Source organism: Lotus japonicus, chromosome 1 (genome assembly GCF_012489685.1).
Source record: "Lotus japonicus ecotype B-129 chromosome 1, LjGifu_v1.2".
Classification (NCBI taxonomy): Eukaryota; Viridiplantae; Streptophyta; class Magnoliopsida; order Fabales; family Fabaceae; genus Lotus; species Lotus japonicus.
Window position 1 is genome coordinate 22,978,056 of NC_080041.1, and position 22,171 is coordinate 23,000,226.

Genomic DNA, 22,171 nt, shown 5'->3' on the forward strand with positions numbered 1-22,171 from the left:
ACTTGTTGCCAGGACACAATCAACAAACATTAGCCACGGTTTTTAACTGCTATTAAGTTAGTGGCAGTTAAAAACCTGTTAATGTATGTTAATTGTGTGTCGACCAAAAATGTAGATCATGTAACATTATTTTTGTAAAATTGATTACCCTAAGGGGGGCCCTCCCTTGTACAAAATTGACAAATGGGACATCCATAACAGATGGTTGTTTCTAGTCTTAGGCACCGGTTTTGACATCATTTTGTGTCACATAGCTCTTCGAATGGAACCAGGTACGTGTTATGTCCTAGTGCTTATAACTCAATCAACTCATCCATTGGTTTAAACAGCTTCCTCCACTCATGAAAAATATCTAAAACTGAAGTTCCAAGTCTCAAAACTTTAAATCTTAGCTTTTTTTGGCCCATAATATTAGGATCTGAGTGAAGTCTAACTCTACTCTGAAAGTTAGCTCAAAGTAAGGATTGTGTACTATATTAGTTATATCTTTAGTTAATGTGAGACTCTGATATTGTTCCGTCCAAATTCTTTGTCTAACTCTACTCTGAAAAGCTAGTTCATAGTGAGAATTGTGTATTACATTAGTCATATCTTTAATCAACGTGAAACTATGATATTGTTCCGTCCAAAATATAGGAATTTGGCTAACTGACAAGGATACAAAGTTTAGCCCCTAGGATCTAGTTGTAAGTGAATATACCTTTCTTTGAGGAACGAGCTCCTTCTTAAGGGCTTGTGGTTACCCTTGGAGTTCATTTAGTCGTAACAATTTTATAACTACTTTATTTATTCTTTATTAACTGTCATTTTAAGATTTTGACACAAATATTAAGAAAGAGTATTAATGTTCATGATTTTATTGAAATTAATATTCAACTTTCCAATATATCATTTATTTCTCCTAAAAAAATGAGATTAATTTCTATGCACCGACGGTGTAAATAAGTTTTACACCATCATTCAATCACATCCCTCCATTTTGTTAGCTCACAATTAATTTTGAATTTAATAAATATCTAAAATAGAAAATGGAAGGTTGTGATTGAATGATTGTGTAAAACTTTTTACACCGTCGGTGCATAGAAATTAATCTCTAAAAAAATTGACTCGCCAACTTTCTTATCAATATTTAGAATTATTTTAAATTAAGGGTATAATTGATAAAATGTAATTAATATTCTCTTGATATTCTAAAATTGACAGTTAAGTAGGAAAAAAACTCTTAAAATAGTGACAGAAATAAAGGAACGGATAGAGTAATTATCAAGAGCTTTTAAGTGTGTCATTATTAACAGGTTATTGCTAGTTAATGAGCATTTAAGTGAATTTAATGATTTTGGCTTTTCTTATCGGCTTCTACAACTTACTCGGTCAAGTTGACCTTGTGATAAGACTTGAGTACACAGTCCTCCAACTCATTAGGGTCTAGCTTAATGGGTTTGAGTTGTCGGATTTGGGTGTTTAAGACCCGACAACCGACAGGTACAAATTAAATACTATACCATATTAGGATTTAGGTTAGACCTAGCTCTACAAAAAAAAAAACTAGTTCAGAAGTGAGGATTGTCCTATCATTTATAAGTAATTATTTAATTATATCTCTAGTCAATATTGGACTTATAAATTAACTCATAATTTAAAGAAGTAAAGAGGATTCCAATAACGGTCCCGCGACAGAGGCCATGCCACCCATACACCAAGTTTTTACATGTTTTGCTTCGAATATTACCTGCAGATTTTTCTAGAAATAAATTTTGCTGAAAAAATTCGCAAGAATATACTAAGTTTTGAAGAAATATTTGCTAGATATATCCTCAAAAAATCAATTTTGCGGAAGTTTAAACCATCATAAAATGATCGCCACTAAAGGTGTCAGGTGTCTTTACTATCAATTTTTATTCAAATAATTTCTCCTTTAAAACTAGAACCCATTAGAACTCTTATGTTAACCCTGTCCCATCTCAACTACTTGATAAGAGAAGCCCAAAACTTTATTTCAAAACGAAACTGGTTTTGTTGGGTCAGAGGTCACTTTGGTTTGAACCCAATTGGCCTCTCAGATCAAAGTAGCATGCATGATCAGCGTCAACATGATCAAGAAGGAGGAGATGATCAAGCCAGCTGAAAAGAAAACAAAATTACTTGTTTTCTTAAAATTCATGGTGGGGCACTGTTTGGTACAAATGGACCTCAACCTAATAATTCTACAAATAATGTCAAGAAAAGTCCTAGAATAAACCATACAACTTTTGGAGAAGCGTAGAGACACCCCCTACCTCTGGGGTACAAAAATTAAAAGAAATGGGCTCATCTTGATTAGGAAAATGCTTACCACTAATTCTATATTGCCATCATCATATTTCAGCATGAGGCAACTTTTGAAGTGCGCTGGAAATCTGTGCATATAGGTCTTAGGATAGGATACAAGCGCATAAGGACAAAAAAATTGGTTCATAATCACCCTCTTTATAATTTTGAGATGCATTATATTCGAAAAAACCTTTGGTCAGAGCTGGTTTGATGAATTTAGGATACCAAATAGCATTTTGTGATAGATTGATTATAGATAGTGATACCAATTTTTACTGCTAAATAACATTTTGTGTTTCAAATTATCACTATATATTTCTTCCTTTTTCTACTTCTTCTTCCAAGTGCAGGATAACTCTTTATCATAAATGATTTGTCTGCCCCGAAATAAACTGGTCCAGGAGGGAAATCCCAATTCATTGGGCCTTTCGATACAATCAAATAAAAAACATACATTTTTGACATACTAATTAGTAGTAGTTTTTAACTGTCACAAAAGTTTGAGAGTTTTGAGTCTCACATGTAGTACCACTTTGTGAACTTAATTGGAGCATTTTTAATTAAATTCATTCTAAGAGGAAACCACTTATTGCAACAAAGATTAAGTGCATTTGTTTATGACTTTATGTTATGTACATCTTCAACTTTTTTTTGGTCAAAGTTGATCTTCAACTTGAGTCTTGAGATGAGGCAAAAGTTTAGAGAGGACAATGGAGGTACTTGTGATCCTATGAGTGGATTGCCGAAATAGAAGACCATTGCTTACCAATTGATGCTTCATGGGTAAATATGCACAAGTTATTTATGTTTGAAGAATGAGCTCTCAACGAGAAAAAGGAGCCAAATAAAAGCCTCTTGACTATAGTAGTCCAAAGTTAAAATAATCATGTGAATCATTTATTAATTTTTTTCTTTTATAGGTCCAAGAAATTTAAATGCGAAATTCAAAAAGGGAATATTGGTGATGAGAGTGAATTGAAGAGATAATTATATTGTAAATGAAGAGGAAGGGATATGCGAATGATGAGCTCAGTGACTCTATATTGACCTTTTGGGATGATGAATGATTCAACTATTTTGTTTAAAATATGATTATTTACTAGGATCTAAGTAGTAGGACTGTATTGGGGTTGAGTGTGAATTTGAAGAGATAATTGCAAGAGGGAGTGAGAGTTCACCATCTACATTAAACTAAAAGCATAAGTGAACATCATTTTCATACATTCACCACAAAACATTAAGACAGTTAGTGAGTGGGTCATTTCATTTATAAATTGTTTAACTCTTGCTTCTTCATCCAATGTGAGACTTATTTCATTCACACTTGTACTTCAACATTCTCTTCAAGTGTGAATCCACTTTTTCATCTTTATATATTTTCTACTCCCCTTCAAGTCTAATTGACTTGATCTTTTATTTTTTATTATTGTCCCCTTATTTTTATATTTTTTCCTTTACCCTCTCGAGCACTTCACTTCATTCATTTCAATATCGTTGTTGGAACTCAACATCAATGAGGCACACCATAAGATTTTCACTTGTTTTTTTTTTCTTTTTTTAATACATGGAGTCGTCACATCATGGTTGCATCAATACTGGCTTCACTCGCCATCGACCTTTCACTCAAGTGGATGCACCATCAACTTCATTAGCCATCGACCTTTCACTTGGGTCGATGCACCATCGACTTCACTGGCCATCGACCTTTAACTCGAGTCATCAGACAACCATAACTTCACTTGCCAAGGTCGAACTATCTATTCTAATATTGGAGTGACGTAGCAAAACACTCTCATGATCTGATGGCTGCTCACGAAAGCTACCACTAGTTCTGATATTACTGTTAAAGTCAATGTAGATGGAAGAAGACATAGATAGAGAATAATAAGAGGTTTGTATTATTGGAGTTTAAAATGAAATATTTACAAGAGACTACTAAAACAGATTAAACAAACTCTTTTTAGTTTTTATACACTCCCACAAAGTTACCCATGCCTATAATAAAATCACTACAAAATCATCACAGGCAGGGACGAATCTATGTTTAAGTATATGAGGGTAAGTGCACTCACTTGAATTTGGAAAATATCATTAGAAAAAAATTTGAGTAGTAAAAATATGTGACTGATTATGATTTCTTTGGTAAAAAATGCCAGCATTTGTATCCCACATTGTTAAATGTCCTCACTAGAGTAGTAAAAGTATGGTTTTTGATGACCCCTTTCGTAAAAAAATGCTTTCACTTATGTCCGCTTTAGTAAAAAATTTCATAACTTCTAATAGTATATATTAATTATTTTTGTTACAAATTTATATGTATAAATTGCCCTCACAACATTAAATTTTTGGATCCGTCACTGATCACACACATAGCCCTACAAAACACTACACAAGTAACACACACATGACACGCATAGGCTCGTAAGTAGGCTTAAGATACACGCATATGTTACAAATACAAATATTAACACTGAATTACAACTTGTAACAATTTGCATTTTATCATTTTATTGATATTTTTTGAGAGGTTGAACACTTAGACTTTATGCAACCACCAATTATTCAATTCATGACTTCTTTTTTCATCAACTTAATAATATATAAGACACATCTATCAAAGTGGGTCATATTGCAACCTAAATGCCACATATTTTTTTCATATTGATTGTTACAGTGATTTTCTAAATGTAAGTTTTTAATTGGTCTATATTGAAGATTTTTCATTGGTCCATATTAATGACTTAATAAATAAAAAATAAAAAAAAAACAAATTAGGAAATGAAAACAATTAAATGATTAAATCCAAAAATCCAAAAAGTTCAATTAATTGAGCACATGGTTTTATCTTTTAGATTTTGAAATTAAAATTTACGTTAGTTTATTTTCCTTTTTTTTGATAGTCTTTAATTTATTTTCTTTGCTTTGGTTATGTTAGTGAAAGTCTAGCTTTTCTGTTTTCCTTCTTCTTTTGGCTGTTTCTTGGCCTCTGTTTTAATTTTTTGTAACAATGCTATGTACTCTTTTCATGAGAACTTGATTCTCAAGCTTATCCTTCATATATGATTATTTCTTTTTTGAAAAAAAAAATTTACATTAGTTAGTATGATTTCAAGATTGTATGTTATAGAAAAGCAAAAAAAAAAAAAATTCAAAGGAGGAGATTTTCTAAATTTCGTTAAAAACAACTATATTTAAATTTCAAATTTAAAAAATCAAGCACAAAGATATCTTCATGATTATTTCAAATTTTAGTTATCTTCATTACGTTAAAAAAAATTTGCGGAATTAAAGGAGAGTTTTTAGAAAACAACCATTTTTAAACTTCAAATTTTAAAAATACAGATGAATAAAAAATCATTTTGCATATCCAAAGGAGGAGCATTTATTTTGAAACCGAAAGATTAAATATTGTTGGGAAAATTCAATGTATCTAGATTAAGATTTTTGGAACAACTCACCTCATTGGAGCTACACGGTTTCCCCTCATAAATTGGAGTTATACAGTTTCCGTTCTCGTCAGTGGTAAAAATAATTGGAATCCTTATTATAGTTGTGCAACATCCAAGTATTCGCTTCTCATCCTCCAAACATAAATATCAGGGTTGGCACTTGGCAAAATTATCTACCTAAGGTTAGATGGCATGTTTCATTAGTCATTTTCCAAAGAGGTCTTCAGTCTTCTAGAAATAAATTCTAACTCTTTGCATTTAAATCCATCTTCTTTCAATCCTTTATTTGTATTGTCTTTGGGTTTTCTTTTTCTGATTTGGTTGTATGTTAATTTTATTTGTATGCGAATTCATGTTATGCTTATATGAAATTCTGATACACTGTTCTTAAATATATGTTTATATAGGGATGAACTATTATACTGTTTAATGTCATCTTCGTTCAAGCCCTCCATTTAATGGCAATGTTTACTCTATATTATTGGATTTCCTTATTCTTGTCATGCATGTTATTTCCATCCAAGTTGTTCTCTCCATTTCTTTATTCATTGTAGATTACTCTTCTCAATGGCCGGCCAAGTTGTTTTGTTCAATTTATGGACTCCAATTTTTTTTATACATCGAAAAATGACTAAAGCAGAAAAGAAAACTACAGCACTCCTAACAAGTCTTGAAGCAGAAACACTTTGAGCTCTTGAGGAGGTAATTCCACCAGCTTGAACCATGGAACTAACAAGATGAGTCATGATCATGGCATACTCTTCAATTTCTTTTTCTTTGTGATTTCTAGAATTTTTTATGTAAAAGAAAAAAAACATCATTGTAATCGCCCTATGCTTGCATATTTCAGAGAGGACAAATTCATACTTCGGAATGTGCATATGAAATCATTCCTAACTAATGCATTCTTTTCCTTTTGGGCTTAGTGTTTTCTTCCCTGGGTAATTTAGTATTCTAATATTTCTTTTATAATGTGTATAATGGCAAGATATATACTAAGAAGAAGAGCCAACAATAGAGTAGTTTTCGTATTTCGTTCTTCACTCTTATTAATCAACCATCTCAACTATACTTTTGTGTCCTCTATGATTTCTGCTTCTACTTGAATCGAATACAATTTGTTATTCACTTAGCTCTGTTTTAAGGTTCAATTGTTGCACCCTTCACCCAAGTCACCCACCACCATCTAAAGTTGTGTTATGAGTGCTTTTGGTGAATATTGTATTGTCAATATTTTAACAATGAGACAATTAAAATGTTTGATTCAAATAGTGAACTTATAGTTTATGAATTTATATATGTGCCTCAAATCCTTAATTTAAGAAGTCAGCTTTATGCTTTATGAATTTCTATACGCATACCTAAATTTTAGGATAAAATTATCACCATTTTTTAAATGTAACAGTCACTTTTTATTTATTTTTTTAGTTAGATAAAGTATACACAAAATGGCTATAAACTTTAATAATCTGATAGTGAAATATGTTCTCCATGAATTTGAAGGAGAAATATTTTATGTTTGGTTATAGACTTTAATAATTACAACCCTAAGTTTTGGTTCCCATGTGATTTAGACCTTAACCTTTTTATAAAAGGTGTATTTATCTCCCTAAACTTACTAAAATGTGCAAACTAAGCCTTCTGGTTTTTGGTAAATTCTTTTTTTTTGGTACATAAACTAATCCTTCTGTTGATTTTCCTTTTTAAGTTTTTCTCGAAAGCAAAATGATATATAAAATATCATAGTCAAGAATACACAAACCAACATAAAAAAGAGGGGACACAACAGCCAAATAAAGCCAACGCAGCAAAAGCGCTCAAACAAGCCCCAAGACCAAACTATACAACTAGCCATAAAAAGGACAACCCGACCCCTTCCGCCAAAGCAACCTTACCAAAAGATCAATGAGGGAAGGGTCAGTGCAACTAACCCCCTATACCCAACCAAAAAGAGACCATCAAACCACTGCCTCTAAGGGGGAAAACATGTAAAGTGATAAAGAATATTAAAACTTAAAAGAAAAGTCAACGAAAGGGTTGTTTTGCACAGTTTAGTAAGTTTGGGGAGATAAATGCACCTTTTAAAAGGTTAGGGTCCAAGTTGCACATGAAGGTGTGAAAAACGGCTAGAAGGGGGGGTTGAATAGCGTTTTGAATATAAAAACTTTCCCCTTAAGATTTAAAGTAAATCTTTTCGGTTTCTCTAAGATAGATGGTGCAGCGGATAAAGATAGAGAGAAGAGAAAAGCACACAAGTATTTTATCCTGGTTCACTTGATAAATCCCTCAAGCTAATCCAGTCCACCCGTTAAGGTGATTTCTTCCTTCTTAGAATGAAGGCAATCCACTAATCAGATAATTGTTACAACTGCACTTGAAACCTACAAGTGACTAACAATACACTGACTTAGCTATCACTAAGATTCACTCTCTTAGTCTTCTCTAGGATCCGATCAACCTTGATCTCCTAAAGGAATCACCACTAAGATTCACTCTCTTAGTCTTCTCTAGGATCCGATCAACCTTGATCTCCTAAAGGAATCACCACTAAGATTCACTCTCTTAGTCTTCTTAAGGATACTGACCTACCCGGTCCCTTAAGGAAAATCAAACAACTGTTTGAGGTTGGTGTTTACAAAGGTTTGCTTCTAAATAAGCTGAGTGTAAACCAAATAAGAATAGATGAAGAAAGTAGAGGCTTGAATCTTCTCTTGTATTGCAGCTCTTTGTTTTCTCTCGCTCTTCTCGCTCTCTTGTCTTTCTTCTTTTCTTCAGCCTTTTATAGTCCAAGGTACAAAGGATATTTCTGTTGAGAGAATATGACCGTTGGAGGGCATTTCTGGAACTTCCAGAACCTGCTGTGGCTGAACCTTGGTAGGTAGGCTTTTCAGAATAGTACACTGCTCTTGTACTTCTCGATAGAGACATTTGCCTTTAACCATTGACTTCTGATCAGAGTTATGCTTCGTGTTGGAACTTGTGAAGCTTGGTGATCAGAGTCAGAGGGATGCTTGGATCCTCTGACCTTCGTAACTTCTGCTTCTGGACCTTCAGAGCTTCTGAACCTTCAGAGCCTCTGGTCCCTCAGAGCTTCTGGTCTTCAGATCTTCTGATCCTCAGATCTTCTGATCCTCTGATCTTCTGATCCTCTGATCCTCAGATCCTCTGATCTTCAGATCCTCTGATCTTCAGATCCTCTGATCCTCAGATCCTCTGATCTTCAGATCCTCTGATCTTCTGATCTTCTGATCTTCAGAACTTCTGACGAATATATCTTCTGGTGTCAGAATCAGAACCTGTTTGTCAAAACACTCAAGACAAACATTAGAGTATCATAGTTGTTCATCCACAAATAAATACTTGTTATCATCAAAACATAGAGTTGTACCACATGACCAAATCTTGATCTTACAATCTCCCCCTTTTTGATGATGACAAAACCATGTATTTTGATGAACAACTCTAAACAAATAAACTGAATACACTCAGAGTATAAGGTATCAGAGTTAAAACTTATCCTGATGTGTATAGTTTATCTTGCTCCTTCTGAATCCAAGTCTCGTGCTTGATTCTGAGCTAAGCTAAGCTCCCCCTGAATCTAATACTTAATATCAACGTTAGTAAAGTCTAGATTCTGAGCTAAATGATGTAGGAGTTGAGTTGTCAAGATACTATAAGTTCTCCCCCTTTTTGTCATAAGCAAAAAGAATGAAGGTGGAAAAAAATAGTAAGAGTAAAAGACGAAATACTCCCCCTCAGAAGTAATACCAAGGGATACTTGGCTTCTGATTAGCATATCTTCTGATGAGAGCAGAAGTGTGGTTCTGGTGACATCTCCGTTCTGGGCAAAATTTCATCTTTAGATACTTCAGAATGAGAAGCTAGGAGCCTACTCTTCTTCTGATGACGCAAGTCAGAAGTTGTAGTAGCATCTTCTGATGTTGTTGCTTCTGGTTCGTCAAGTTCTGAGTCTTTGTTACTTTCTGAACCGGTCATGCTCATCTCTACAAGCTTTTTCAGCTTGCTTTGACTTGTCAGAGTCAAGCTTATCATTAATTCTAACATGAATAGCGTTCAGAATATCAACAGAGGGGTTCATATCAAAAACCAATGATTCCTTGACCAAATCTTGCTCTACTGATGCCTCCAAGATCAACTTCACCTTCAGGTTCAAGTTTTGGATCTTGGGACATATGCCTTTCTCCCGTCATGTGTTGCTTGCATCCACTGTCCAGGTTCCACGGTTGGAGTTTCGATGGACCTATTGAAGATATCTGCAACATATATAATCTTATCCCTAGGTACCCACTTTCTGGGTCCTCTTTTGTTAGTTACCCCAAGGGTTCTGATCACCTTGGGTGTCTCAACATGATATTTTAAAGGAATATTTGCATGATATTTAGTCATAGAGAAAGATCCCTTTTTAAGAGGGTTTTTAGCAACTTCAGCAGGTACAGAATCAGGCAATATGGTACCAGAGGGAACAAAGCATTCATACAAAGATTTAGCTTTAGGCACAGAGGGCTCATTTCTAATTGGTTTAGAATAGCCAATGCCATGCATTCCATTTCTGCTTACGCCATAGATCATAGAAGCCATTAAGCTTCTATCTACGCTTTTAGCTAGGAATCTTTGAAAAGATTTTTCATACTTAGATTCATGCTTACTATCAGAGGCATCGCAGGCAATAACTTCTTCTAACTTAGCAATTTGATTCTTAAGCACAGAGTTAGAATTAACTAAAGCATGGTTATCATTTTTCAAATCAGATATGATTTTCTCATGTTCAGAAGAAGTTTCAGAGGCAGCAGAGAAATTCTTTTTCAACCTTTTATGCTTAGTCAAGAGAGAGTTATATTTATCCATAATTTCAGACAAAGCATCTTTAAGTTCAGAGGTTAAGAAAGAATCAAATACCTCATTTTCATCGTCAGAGTCTGGATCTCCTTCTGATTCTGAGTCAGAGTCAACAGCTTCCTTTGACTCTGCTCCTTTGTCTTTGACAATAGCCATGAGTCCTTGGACTTCACCATCAGAGTCAACATCCTCTGACTCTGATTCATCGAATGTCACCATCAGACTCTTCTTGGTCTTGAAGTGCTTCTTTGGCTTCTTGTCCTTTGATGAACCTTTGTATTTGCTCTGCCTGTGCTTCCAGATGCAGTTGAACTTTCTGGATATCAGAGTCAGCTCATCTTCATCAGAATCTTCTGATGCTTCTTCAGATTCTTCAGCTTCAGCTTGGAGAGCTTTTGACTTCTCAGATTTAGCCTTCTCAGAGCGCTTCAGCTCATGGCATTTCAGTATGCTGATGAGTTCTTCTAAACTCATATGCTCAACATCTCTTGTAAGCTCTATTGAAGTCACTAAAGGCATCCAGCTTTCAGGAAGACTTCTGATGACCCTTATGACATGATCTTTTGTAGTGTAGCTTTTGTTGAGAGGTCTTATTCCAACTACGAGCAACTGAAGTCTGGAAAACATATCCTCAATGGATTCGTCAGGTTCCATTTGGAAGGATTCATACTGCTTGATTAGAGACAACGCCTTTGTCTCTTTCACTTTCTTGTTTCCTTCATGAGACATCTGCAAGGATTCAAAGATGCCCTTGGCGGAATCACGATCAGTAATTTTCTCATATTCTTCATATGAAATGGCACTTTGCAGAATAGATCTTGATCTGTGATGATCTCTGAATTCCTTCTTTTGATCTTCACTCATCTTCACCCTTGGGATCTTTACACCATGTTCATCGACAGGAGGGGTGTAGCCATAAACAACAAAATCCCAAAGATCAGGATCAAAGCCAAGAAAGAAGCTTTTGATTCTGTCTTTCCAGAAATCAAATCTCTGACCATCAAAGATAGGTGGTCTTGCACTGTATTGATATTTGCTTGTAGTAGTGGTGGCATCCATGAGTTTTTCACACTGGCCCGGATCTACTGAACACTGTTAAGTGTGGTAATCAGAACTTGCGCTCTGATACCAATTGAAGGTGTGAAAAACGGCTAGAAGGGGGGGTTGAATAGCGTTTTGAATATAAAAACTTTCCCCTTAAGATTTAAAGTAAATCTTTTCGGTTTCTCTAAGATAGATGGTGCAGCGGATAAAGATAGAGAGAAGAGAAAAGCACACAAGTATTTTATCCTGGTTCACTTGATAAATCCCTCAAGCTAATCCAGTCCACCCGTTAAGGTGATTTCTTCCTTCTTAGAATGAAGGCAATCCACTAATCAGATAATTGTTACAACTGCACTTGAAACCTACAAGTGACTAACAATACACTGACTTAGCTATCACTAAGATTCACTCTCTTAGTCTTCTCTAGGATCCGATCAACCTTGATCTCCTAAAGGAATCACCACTAAGATTCACTCTCTTAGTCTTCTCTAGGATCCGATCAACCTTGATCTCCTAAAGGAATCACCACTAAGATTCACTCTCTTAGTCTTCTTAAGGATACTGACCTACCCGGTCCCTTAAGGAAAATCAAACAACTGTTTGAGGTTGGTGTTTACAAAGGTTTGCTTCTAAATAAGCTGAGTGTAAACCAAATAAGAATAGATGAAGAAAGTAGAGGCTTGAATCTTCTCTTGTATTGCAGCTCTTTGTTTTCTCTCGCTCTTCTCGCTCTCTTGTCTTTCTTCTTTTCTTCAGCCTTTTATAGTCCAAGGTACAAAGGATATTTCTGTTGAGAGAATATGACCGTTGGAGGGCATTTCTGGAACTTCCAGAACCTGCTGTGGCTGAACCTTGGTAGGTAGGCTTTTCAGAATAGTACACTGCTCTTGTACTTCTCGATAGAGACATTTGCCTTTAACCATTGACTTCTGATCAGAGTTATGCTTCGTGTTGGAACTTGTGAAGCTTGGTGATCAGAGTCAGAGGGATGCTTGGATCCTCTGACCTTCGTAACTTCTGCTTCTGGACCTTCAGAGCTTCTGAACCTTCAGAGCCTCTGGTCCCTCAGAGCTTCTGGTCTTCAGATCTTCTGATCCTCAGATCTTCTGATCCTCTGATCTTCTGATCCTCTGATCCTCAGATCCTCTGATCTTCAGATCCTCTGATCTTCAGATCCTCTGATCCTCAGATCCTCTGATCTTCAGATCCTCTGATCTTCTGATCTTCTGATCTTCAGAACTTCTGACGAATATATCTTCTGGTGTCAGAATCAGAACCTGTTTGTCAAAACACTCAAGACAAACATTAGAGTATCATAGTTGTTCATCCACAAATAAATACTTGTTATCATCAAAACATAGAGTTGTACCACATGACCAAATCTTGATCTTACAGCACATGAGCCAAACCTCAGAGTAGCAATTTGCATTTTTTCCCTTTACTTATTCTTAAATTTCAAATTTAAAAGTTCCTACGGGGAGAACATATTAGTTACTTGAAAATAGTTTCACGTAAAAGTTAATAGAAAAAAAAATAGTTTCACGTAAAAGTTAATAGAAAAAAAAATTAAAAATTTCACTACCTCTACAGTAAAATTTCATCTTAAAAGTTTATTATGTAACATATAATCTACTATTTTGGTTATACAAATTACAAAGATACATCTTTCATGGGGAGAAAGTAGTGAGAAATCTAAAAATACTCCAAATCCGGAGTTTTCATTATTCTGCTTAAAAAGAAAAGTGCAATTACCTTTCTTGCAAAGACCACCTGATTTATTGTTTAATCTAATTACTGGAGTCGATCCTAGGTCTAAACACTTCAAAAAAAATATAAGAACATACAACAATGCATTTTCTTTTACGTTAATGGGTGATAAAGTTGAGTCCGCAAGAAATGAGAGGGTTGTTACATCTGTGTTGTCAAACTCATGAGGCTTCTACTTTTTATATGGCTACGGTGGAACCGAAAGACTTTTGTCTGGAACACTTTATCCGCGTGTACTTAGATCCAGATGACTAATTGTGCTTAATGTTGCTTCTAGTGGCATAACATCATTACTCTTGCCTAGAGGCAGAACAACTCGTTCTAAAATTTGCATTCCATTAGATGCTACAGAGACCTCAACATGTAATATAAAGCAAGAAATTCTACGAGCAAAGCTTCTGCTTGAAACAAGCCTTATTATATGGGATGAAACTCTAATGTTAAAAGTTTTGTTTTGAAGTTATAGACGTTCCACTCCGAAATTTAATGAGGTTGAAAAATGAAGAGACATACATAAACCTTTTGGAGGAAAAGTAGTAATACTTGGAGGTGATATAAGACAAATACTACTTGTAATAACAAGAGGAAGCAGACAAAAAGTTGAGGAAGCTACTGTAAACTCTTCATAATTGTGGAAGCATTGCAAAGTTATGAAATTGTCTAAGAACGCTAACCGCAAGTGAGACGACTGATGAAGTAAAAGAAATCAAAGAGTTTGCAGATTGGATTCTTAAAATTGGAATTGACGATCACCCTGATTCCGGAGCAGGAGAGTATAATGTTCAAATCCTGCTAGATCTGCTCATCCTAATCATTCCTGACCCATTAATGAAATTGATTAAATATACATATCATAACCTTCCGCACAAAATGAAAGACCCGCAATTCTTTCAAGATAGAGAAATATTGGCCCGTACACTAGAGGTTGTTGAAATGATAAACACTTACATGCTTGACATGATAGTTGCACCAGAACATGAATATCTGAGCTCCGACTCTGCCTTGTGATATAATGAGGATTCTGAAATCCGAGGTGAGTGGTGTACCACAGAATTTTTGAACGACACTAAAAGTTCAGGAATGCTTAATAACAAACTATTATTGAAAGTTGTACTTCAATCATACTTTTAAGAAATATAGACCAAGCAGGAGGTTTATGCAATGGAACCAGATTAATGGTGGATGAACTTGTTGGGCGTTTTATTGGTGCAACTGTTATCATGGGAACAAATGCTAATGACAAATTGCAGTATGCTTTGCGATAACCCTAAACAAAATTCAATGACAAACACTGTCTCAAGTTGGGCTCTTCCTTCCGAGGTCCATCTTTACTCGTTGTCATTTATATGTAGCTCTATCTAGAGTACGCTCAAGAAAGGATCTTAAACTTTGTATACTGGATGAGTCGGGCAAACAACAAATCAGTACTGTAAATGTAGTGTTTAAGGAAGTTTTTGAAAATATTTGATGTATACAACCCAATTTCATTTATTTATTTTATTTTTCTCTTCATATTTATAATTTAAAAATTGCATATATATAAAAACTAACTTATTTATTATAAAATTCTAACCTAAAATTTTGTGCAGCGCTCGGGTTATCGCACTAGTACAATAAAAGATACTATTCACAATTCAAAAATTAGGTCTTCAAAATGATAAAAATCTCAATGTTATAACCATGCTAACTAGTCCATCAATGGTGTGGTTAATCTGGTATATTTTTTTAAATGTATCTCACAGCCGGGAGTCATGAGACTACTCTCCTGAGATTTAAAGATTACATTGATTTAGTAGATCTCTTCCAACAAATGTTTCTCTTCTCCATATGCACCGTTCAAGGATCAAACTCTATAAACCAATTGTGCTACACTTTGTTGGTGTTTATCACGTACTTGGAAATCAAATAGGAATCCCCTCACCTTGGTAACTGGTATTTTACAGGGATCAACTTTTTTCTTTGTCTAGGAGTTGGGGATGGTATTTTTTCCAAGGCTGGATCAAGTTCTGCACTTCAAGCACTTTGAGCCAAGTGAATCCACTCTTTTTTGTCAAATGTGAATCCACTTATGAATGTTGCAGAAAACCTTTTAATATGGGTCATGCAAGTTTTGTTCTTGGGCTTGTTAGCTCAAATATGGCTTAACCCTCCTCCTATTTTGGATCAAACTTTAACATGACTATGCGATTTTGAGGGGACTGTGTGGTCATTCCATGGCTGCTTGCTAAACGGACTGGCACATGAGTATTATTTTTTTAAAAAATTTCACTTGAAAATTTATTTTTTAAAAATTTTAAGGTTGTCCTAAAAAAAAATTAAGGTAAAAAAATTTATTTTGCTATATGAAAAAAAAGTAATTTTTATGCACTGTAAATTTCTTTTAGTTAGTCAACCAATCAGATTTTAAATATGTGGAAAAATATGTTTTTTATTTAACTATGTTTTAAGAAAAAACTTAACTAATTTAGTCGGTGTGACACATTCTTAAAATTTGATTGGTTGATAACGTAAGTATCTTTTTCTGAAAGTAAAACACATAAAATAGTAAATATTTTTGTTATACATTTTAGTTATTTATTTTATTTTATATTTACTTTTACATGTTTATAATTAATCACAAATCACGCCAGTAGGACCGGCTTAGCCTATCAAAATTACCTCGCGGTAGAGTCAATCTTCAATCCTAGATAGGTCAAACTTAGATTAGATTTAAATATTGATAGCTCAACTTGCTAGTCTACTCGGAGTAAGGTTAATATTGATATCAGTGTTCTGTATTTTGTAGGTTGGCGTGTGTTTGTATCTTGTAGGTTGGCGTTTGCGTTTGTTGCTTTCGTTTTGCTTTACTTTGTATTTAATCCATTGTCGAGAGGATCTATATCTCGACTTCTTACGCATTCAATAAATTTTTACTTTCTAAAAAAAAATTGATATCTTCGGTCTATTCGAACTCACTTGCTAGTCCTAGCCCATTTTAACACATCTAAAAGAATATAATATATTAAATTATTTATTTAGTAATCAAGAAAATTATTAAGAATATTTGCAGAAACATTTAATATTAAAACTAGTTAAATATTTTGAATTATTGAAATAATACTTATTTATTTTTTAATTTAAAATCATTTGTTTTATTTTTTCCATATGTTAAGACTTGTTACCATTTTTATATAATAATAATTTTGCTATATAAAATCACCGGATTTCAACACAACGGCAACGGAACCCTCTGAATTTTTTCATCCGCGACACTGGTTTCATCTTCGCCGGCAAGAGCGTCGCCATCCGTCTCACCCCTGGTTTCATCTTCTACGGCAATGATGTCACAGGTAATTTGAAAAAGACAACCTTAAAATTGTTCGAAACCCCTAACACTGTAAAATTCAACCTTTTCTATTAACATGTCTGTCTTTTTCGATGTTGCTCTTGTTCTGCTTCATTTCGTCACTTGTGTTCTTTCTTTCAGTGTCATGCTGGTGTTTTTTATTTTTTTTAATCTTTGGCATATCTGGACCGTTGAATAGATCTAACGTTTTGAACCAGTGCAGAGAGATTGAGGAATTGCCACGTGTTATAGGTTTAGCCCGCACGGGCTCATATTCGGGCCGGGCCATGTTTTTATAATTGAGTTGTGAATTCAGGTGGTCGGTCAGTGGCCGCGTGACGACGACGTGACTGACTTCTCCACCACACCAGCCACCACCAACTGTGAGCTCTCTCTCTCTCTCTCTCCATTTTTGTTCATTTTGCTGAGTTTTCTGGTTGCATGTGATAGACATGAAACCTTAACATGCATCCTGTACTAGTGCAGCCATATCTTCAATATATTCTCTCACATTTGTCTTAAAGTAAGCCATTCTTGACCGCAACTTTTAGATTTTGTGATGATAACTATTTTGCATTTTGGGGGGTCACCCTCTGCTCCATGTTGTCTTCGCTTCCTTTGTGACTCAATTTTATCATGTGTGATAGCTTAATGTTTTTGTGTTGGATTACTGTTTTCTTATCAATGTGATGATGTGGTAACCGTAACCTGTTCGTTTTAGGTGACATGTTATTAATCTATGAATTCTTCTTGAAATAAAATTTTGGACTGCTGGTTTACATGCCTGATGCCTATGAAAATATGGCATTGCTCTGAACTTTTCCCTTTTTTCTTTTGTGGTAAATGGTTTGATAGTGTGTTTGGATAGAGAATTCTAAGGAAATTCAAATGCTTGGGAATTCAAATGAATCAATTTGATTTCTTGAATTTACAAATTTTATTGTTTGGATAAAAATGGAGGTAAACCGAGGATAGCTGCAGGGGAACATAGGTAAATGGAGGATGTGCAGCATTTTAAATCATCTAAAAAATTACATTCCCCTCTTAAAATACTTCATCCAAACACGCTCTGTGTGAATTCACCCCCTAAATGGATTGGATCTCAGTTAGGCTGATTCTTTAGGAGCTTACAAATTGTAACTAATTTTTTAAAATTAGGTAGGTATTCATGAAAATGAACTAAGAACTGTGTTGGACTTAGATATCCATTCATTATGACATGAGTTCATTCTCTCATTCTTCTTATTTTTGCTTGTGGGATTTTCAGATTTTACCCTGGGAAGGAGCTTAATTGCACCGTTTTGGGAAAGAGTTTGCTGCTTGAGATTCAAGAGTATGTTCTTCTTTTTATTCTCTCTTTTCTTCTTCTTATTTTATTAATTGCACCATTCTTTCATGTTTGTTTTTTTGTATTGGTAAACTGTACATGGTGCAATTCATTATCTTACTAGTTTACTTACACCATATATCTATTGAAGCTTCAAGCAGAAGAAAATAAACCTCCACAATCATGAAACAAGATGTCGCACAAGATAACACTCATCCAAAGAAATCAATCCCACCCTACCTGAAGGCAATCTCTGGTTCACTTGGAGGAGTTGTGGAGGCTTCTTGCTTGCAACCCATTGATGTGATCAAGACCAGATTACAGCTTGATAGGTCAGGGAATTACAAGGGAATAGTTCATTGTGGTTCCACAATTTCACGAACAGAAGGAGTCCGGGCTTTATGGAAGGGACTGACACCTTTTGCCACACATTTGACCTTTAAGTATGCACTTCGAATGGGTTCAAATGCAGTATTTCAATCAATGTTTAAGGACTCAGAGACTGGTAAGCTTAGCAGTCATGGACGGCTCCTTTCTGGGTTTGGTGCTGGGGTGCTTGAAGCTATTGTTATTGTCACGCCATTTGAGGTTTGATTTTTTATATTGTTTGATAAGCAATCAGCAATTACTCTAATATATATAGCCTGTTTTAAGTTAAACATGAACTAAGCAAAAAATAATCCATGAAGATGAATTGCATACACATGCTGTGAAATTTATTTCTTCCAAAATAAATTGTTAGTGTTCCTTGCACTTATGAGTTTTGGTTAATGACTGAGAATTTGAAGAAACAATTGTCCATTTAGATTCTGAAATACCTACTGTATCAGTTTCTTCTTTGATCATTAATTCACTATGTTATGTTGACTTTGATTTTAAACCTTCAGAAGTGAAAACTTACATCCCTAGCACTACCCTTCTTCCTAAATTTGTCTGCTAATATATTGTTGACTAGACATTCTTGGTTTGGATTTATACTTCCTAGTTTCTTAAGAATATAAGTTTATAATGTCTATTTATTTCAGCTATGATTTTTTTAGTGGTATAGCAATGCTTAACTAGTCAATTATATTTTCAGCTATGTTTACCCAGATATTCATTTACTGATTATCTGCTTGTGATATGTAGCTGATAAACTGAGTTTGAACTACTTGTCACTATTAAAGTATTAATAAACTCTTCATTGTGAAGTCATAGTCTTCTGAATCGTAGTTTTTCACAATTGTTATTCTCAGCGTGAACTCAATATTAACGTTTAAGACCCTAGATTTGGCCAGTCAAACCCAAGGTGTTAACTTTAGAAAAGAAATTTCAGATATTATAATTATTAATAGGAAAGTCAAGGGTATTTAATAACTTCAGTGTTTGAATTACATTTTAATGTATTTCATCTGTTAATTTAGAAGACAGAAGTCTAAGACCTTTTGTTGAAGATTTCTCTATGGTCTTCAATTGCAAAGTTGAGATAAACTTTTTTTAGTAATTCATTTTAATCGATGGGGGTGCATGGTAGGTGGAAAGCCCATGTTAGGATCAATTGCAAGGTATGGGACTTTAGTCCCACATTTGAAGTATGAGATTGTAGTGTGGGGTTTATTCCACCATGTCTCTAAGCCTCATCGAGCTTATTAGATTCCAGGGCAAGTTGATGATTTGTTGTGCTTTTCAAAATGTAGTTAAAAATGGTGAATAGAAGAAGGAAATAAAATATGAGAGGAGTAGTCTGCTTCTGACTTTTGTTTAAGGATATCAGGGTGGAAGGTAGGAGGAGAATGGGAAAAGAGTATTCCCTTCCTTGATGGTATGATTTACAAGGAAGCTTTTTTTCATTTGTGAATTTAGATGTTTCTAGTATATGTAAGTACAAATGAAGTGAAAAAAACAACTAATGAGGGTTGGTTCATTTGGTAACATCAAATGGCGTTCATGAAAAGGTCTTGGATTTGATTTCCACAGTTGGACACTCATTGGTAGATCATCTGTATTTACCCTTGTGAGCCTTTACTGAAGCTTGTGGCATGTTCTGAGTTTTCCATAAATCAACGTCCCTTCTCCTAAGTTTTTATGCGTGAAAGTTGAAGTAGAATAAAACCATATAATTGCTTCTATGTCTAATTAAGTTATATTTTTGCGGACAAATTTCTCAGTCAAGGTTAAAGCAAAAAAGTTTAACTTTAAGAATAGATATAACGTTAACAATCTCCATTTTCATTCCTCTGACTGGCAGACCTGGGAAGATCATTGTCATTTTGCTCCCATTTTGATTCCTTTAAGTTTAGTCTCTCCAATGTATGACAAAATGACAGTGTATGCCTCATAATAGCTGGGAAATAATAAATCATGACATTTTTTTTCAAGAAACTTTGACAGGTCTCATAAACTTCTTTGTGGAAACTAGTTCATCTTCTTGTGTGCTACGAACTATGAGCACATGCAGTTTGCTTTCTTCTTGCCCAAACTGATTACACTGATGTTTTGTTTGGGTATAAAAGTCATCAGATAGTGTGGCTACTCTGCATATAACATCACCTTTGACTTTGCCTTGTAAAGGTTCAAGTTTGTATAATGTCTTATTGCAGGTGGTGAAGATCAAACTGCAGCAGCAAAGAGGACTAAGCCCTGAGCTTTTGAAATATAAAGGTCCTGTGCATTGCGCTCGAACAATTTTACATGAAGAAGGCATACGTGGGCTTTGGGCAGGGGTCTCTCCAACTATAATGCGTAATGGGACTAATCAATCTGTCATGTTCTCCGCCAAAAATGCTTTTGATGTGCTTTTGTGGAAGAAACACGAAGGAGATGGGAGTGTTCTGCAACCATGGCAGTCTATGATCTCTGGATTTCTTGCAGGTACAGCAGGCCCATTTTGTACTGGTCCCTTCGATGTAGTGAAAACAAGGCTTATGGCTCAGAGCCGAGAAGGGGGTGAACTGAAGTACAAGGGTATGATCCATGCCATCAGAACAATATATTCAGAAGAAGGACTTCGCGCATTATGGAAAGGTCTGTTGCCTCGGCTCATGAGGATCCCTCCTGGACAGGCCATTATGTGGGCTGTTGCTGATCAAATAATGGGTTTGTATGAGAGGAGATATCTTCAAATGTCAGCTTTGTAGATTCCCCCCTTTATATTATTTTTTCCTTTCTCCAGAACCAGTTTCATTTCAAGCCTACAAAATCATCATTTAGCCTCAATCTACTGTTAATTTATTTGATTCACTAGAATTTAATTTTGTGGATCTTAGTCCTTAGGGGTCCATAACAAGGCTTCATGCTGTAGGGAATTTCTAGCATTTAGGCCTAGAAATTATTCTGAATAATTGCAGAACCACTAGGTGGCAAGCCCTTTCAGATGCTGGGTTTATTAGTTTTATGTCAAGACTTGAGATGTAAAACACTGTCAAATGCTATTTTATGAAAAGCCAATATGGCGTTATTTAACGGTGATTACTTTTATGAGATGTTTGAATAGTTATCTCCTTCAGGGGACTGAACGAGTGCTTATGTGTTATTTGTTTATCATCATCATATTGTGAATTCAGATACCTGAATTGACTGCCTTTTTCTTCCATTCTCTTGGTCTGTAACATAATTTTAACCATTTTCTGATGTAGATGATTCAAGGATTGCATACCAACTAGAGTGTTTTTTACTTTTCTGAAGTAACTTAAATATATTTTTTAATGAAAGACCAATCATGCAGCTGCGCTCATTTCTTGCACAATGTATGGCCATAAATGCACATATTGTGGGTATAAATGCATTTTTTTATATATTTAAATCTTAATTTATATAGTAAATTTAGTAAATTACTTCAACCTCTTCTATTACAGAAAGTCAAAAACCCTTCAATTTCTTAAACCTATTTAAAACCTCTCCTAATTTATGAAGTATTTAATTAAATACAATGACAAAAGAATCATGTTCTGAATAAGTCTAAACTCTAAACTCAACATTTTGACCTTCTTGATTTTATTTTATTTTTGACGGCGACCTTCTTGCTTGGTGAAATTGATTATGTAAAACTTAATTATTTTGTTAATGTATAGTTATTAAGCTCTTCACAAATACATTAACTTGAGCCCTTGATCA

The 22,171-nt window shown here is 34.7% G+C and overlaps 1 protein-coding gene across 7 annotated transcripts; it reads left to right on the forward strand.

Annotated features, from left to right (window-relative positions):
• The first annotated feature begins 16,620 nt into the window (after positions 1-16,620).
• LOC130734170 (mitochondrial succinate-fumarate transporter 1) lies at positions 16,621-21,520 on the forward strand. 7 transcript variants are annotated; one of them, XM_057586498.1, is made up of 5 exons: positions 16,621-16,756; positions 16,976-17,135; positions 18,020-18,085; positions 18,231-18,667; positions 20,659-21,520. In XM_057586498.1, the coding sequence occupies exons 4-5, from the start codon at positions 18,263-18,265 to the stop codon at positions 21,193-21,195; spliced, it is 942 nt and encodes a 313-aa protein (XP_057442481.1). In that variant the 5' UTR covers positions 16,621-16,756; positions 16,976-17,135; positions 18,020-18,085; positions 18,231-18,262; the 3' UTR covers positions 21,196-21,520. The 7 variants fall into 7 exon arrangements, with proteins under 7 accessions (XP_057442481.1, XP_057442482.1, XP_057442483.1 ...); XM_057586499.1 differs by having other exon boundaries at positions 16,626-16,756; positions 16,971-17,135; XM_057586500.1 differs by having other exon boundaries at positions 16,632-16,756; positions 17,005-17,135.
• The last annotated feature ends 651 nt before the right edge of the window (positions 21,521-22,171 follow it).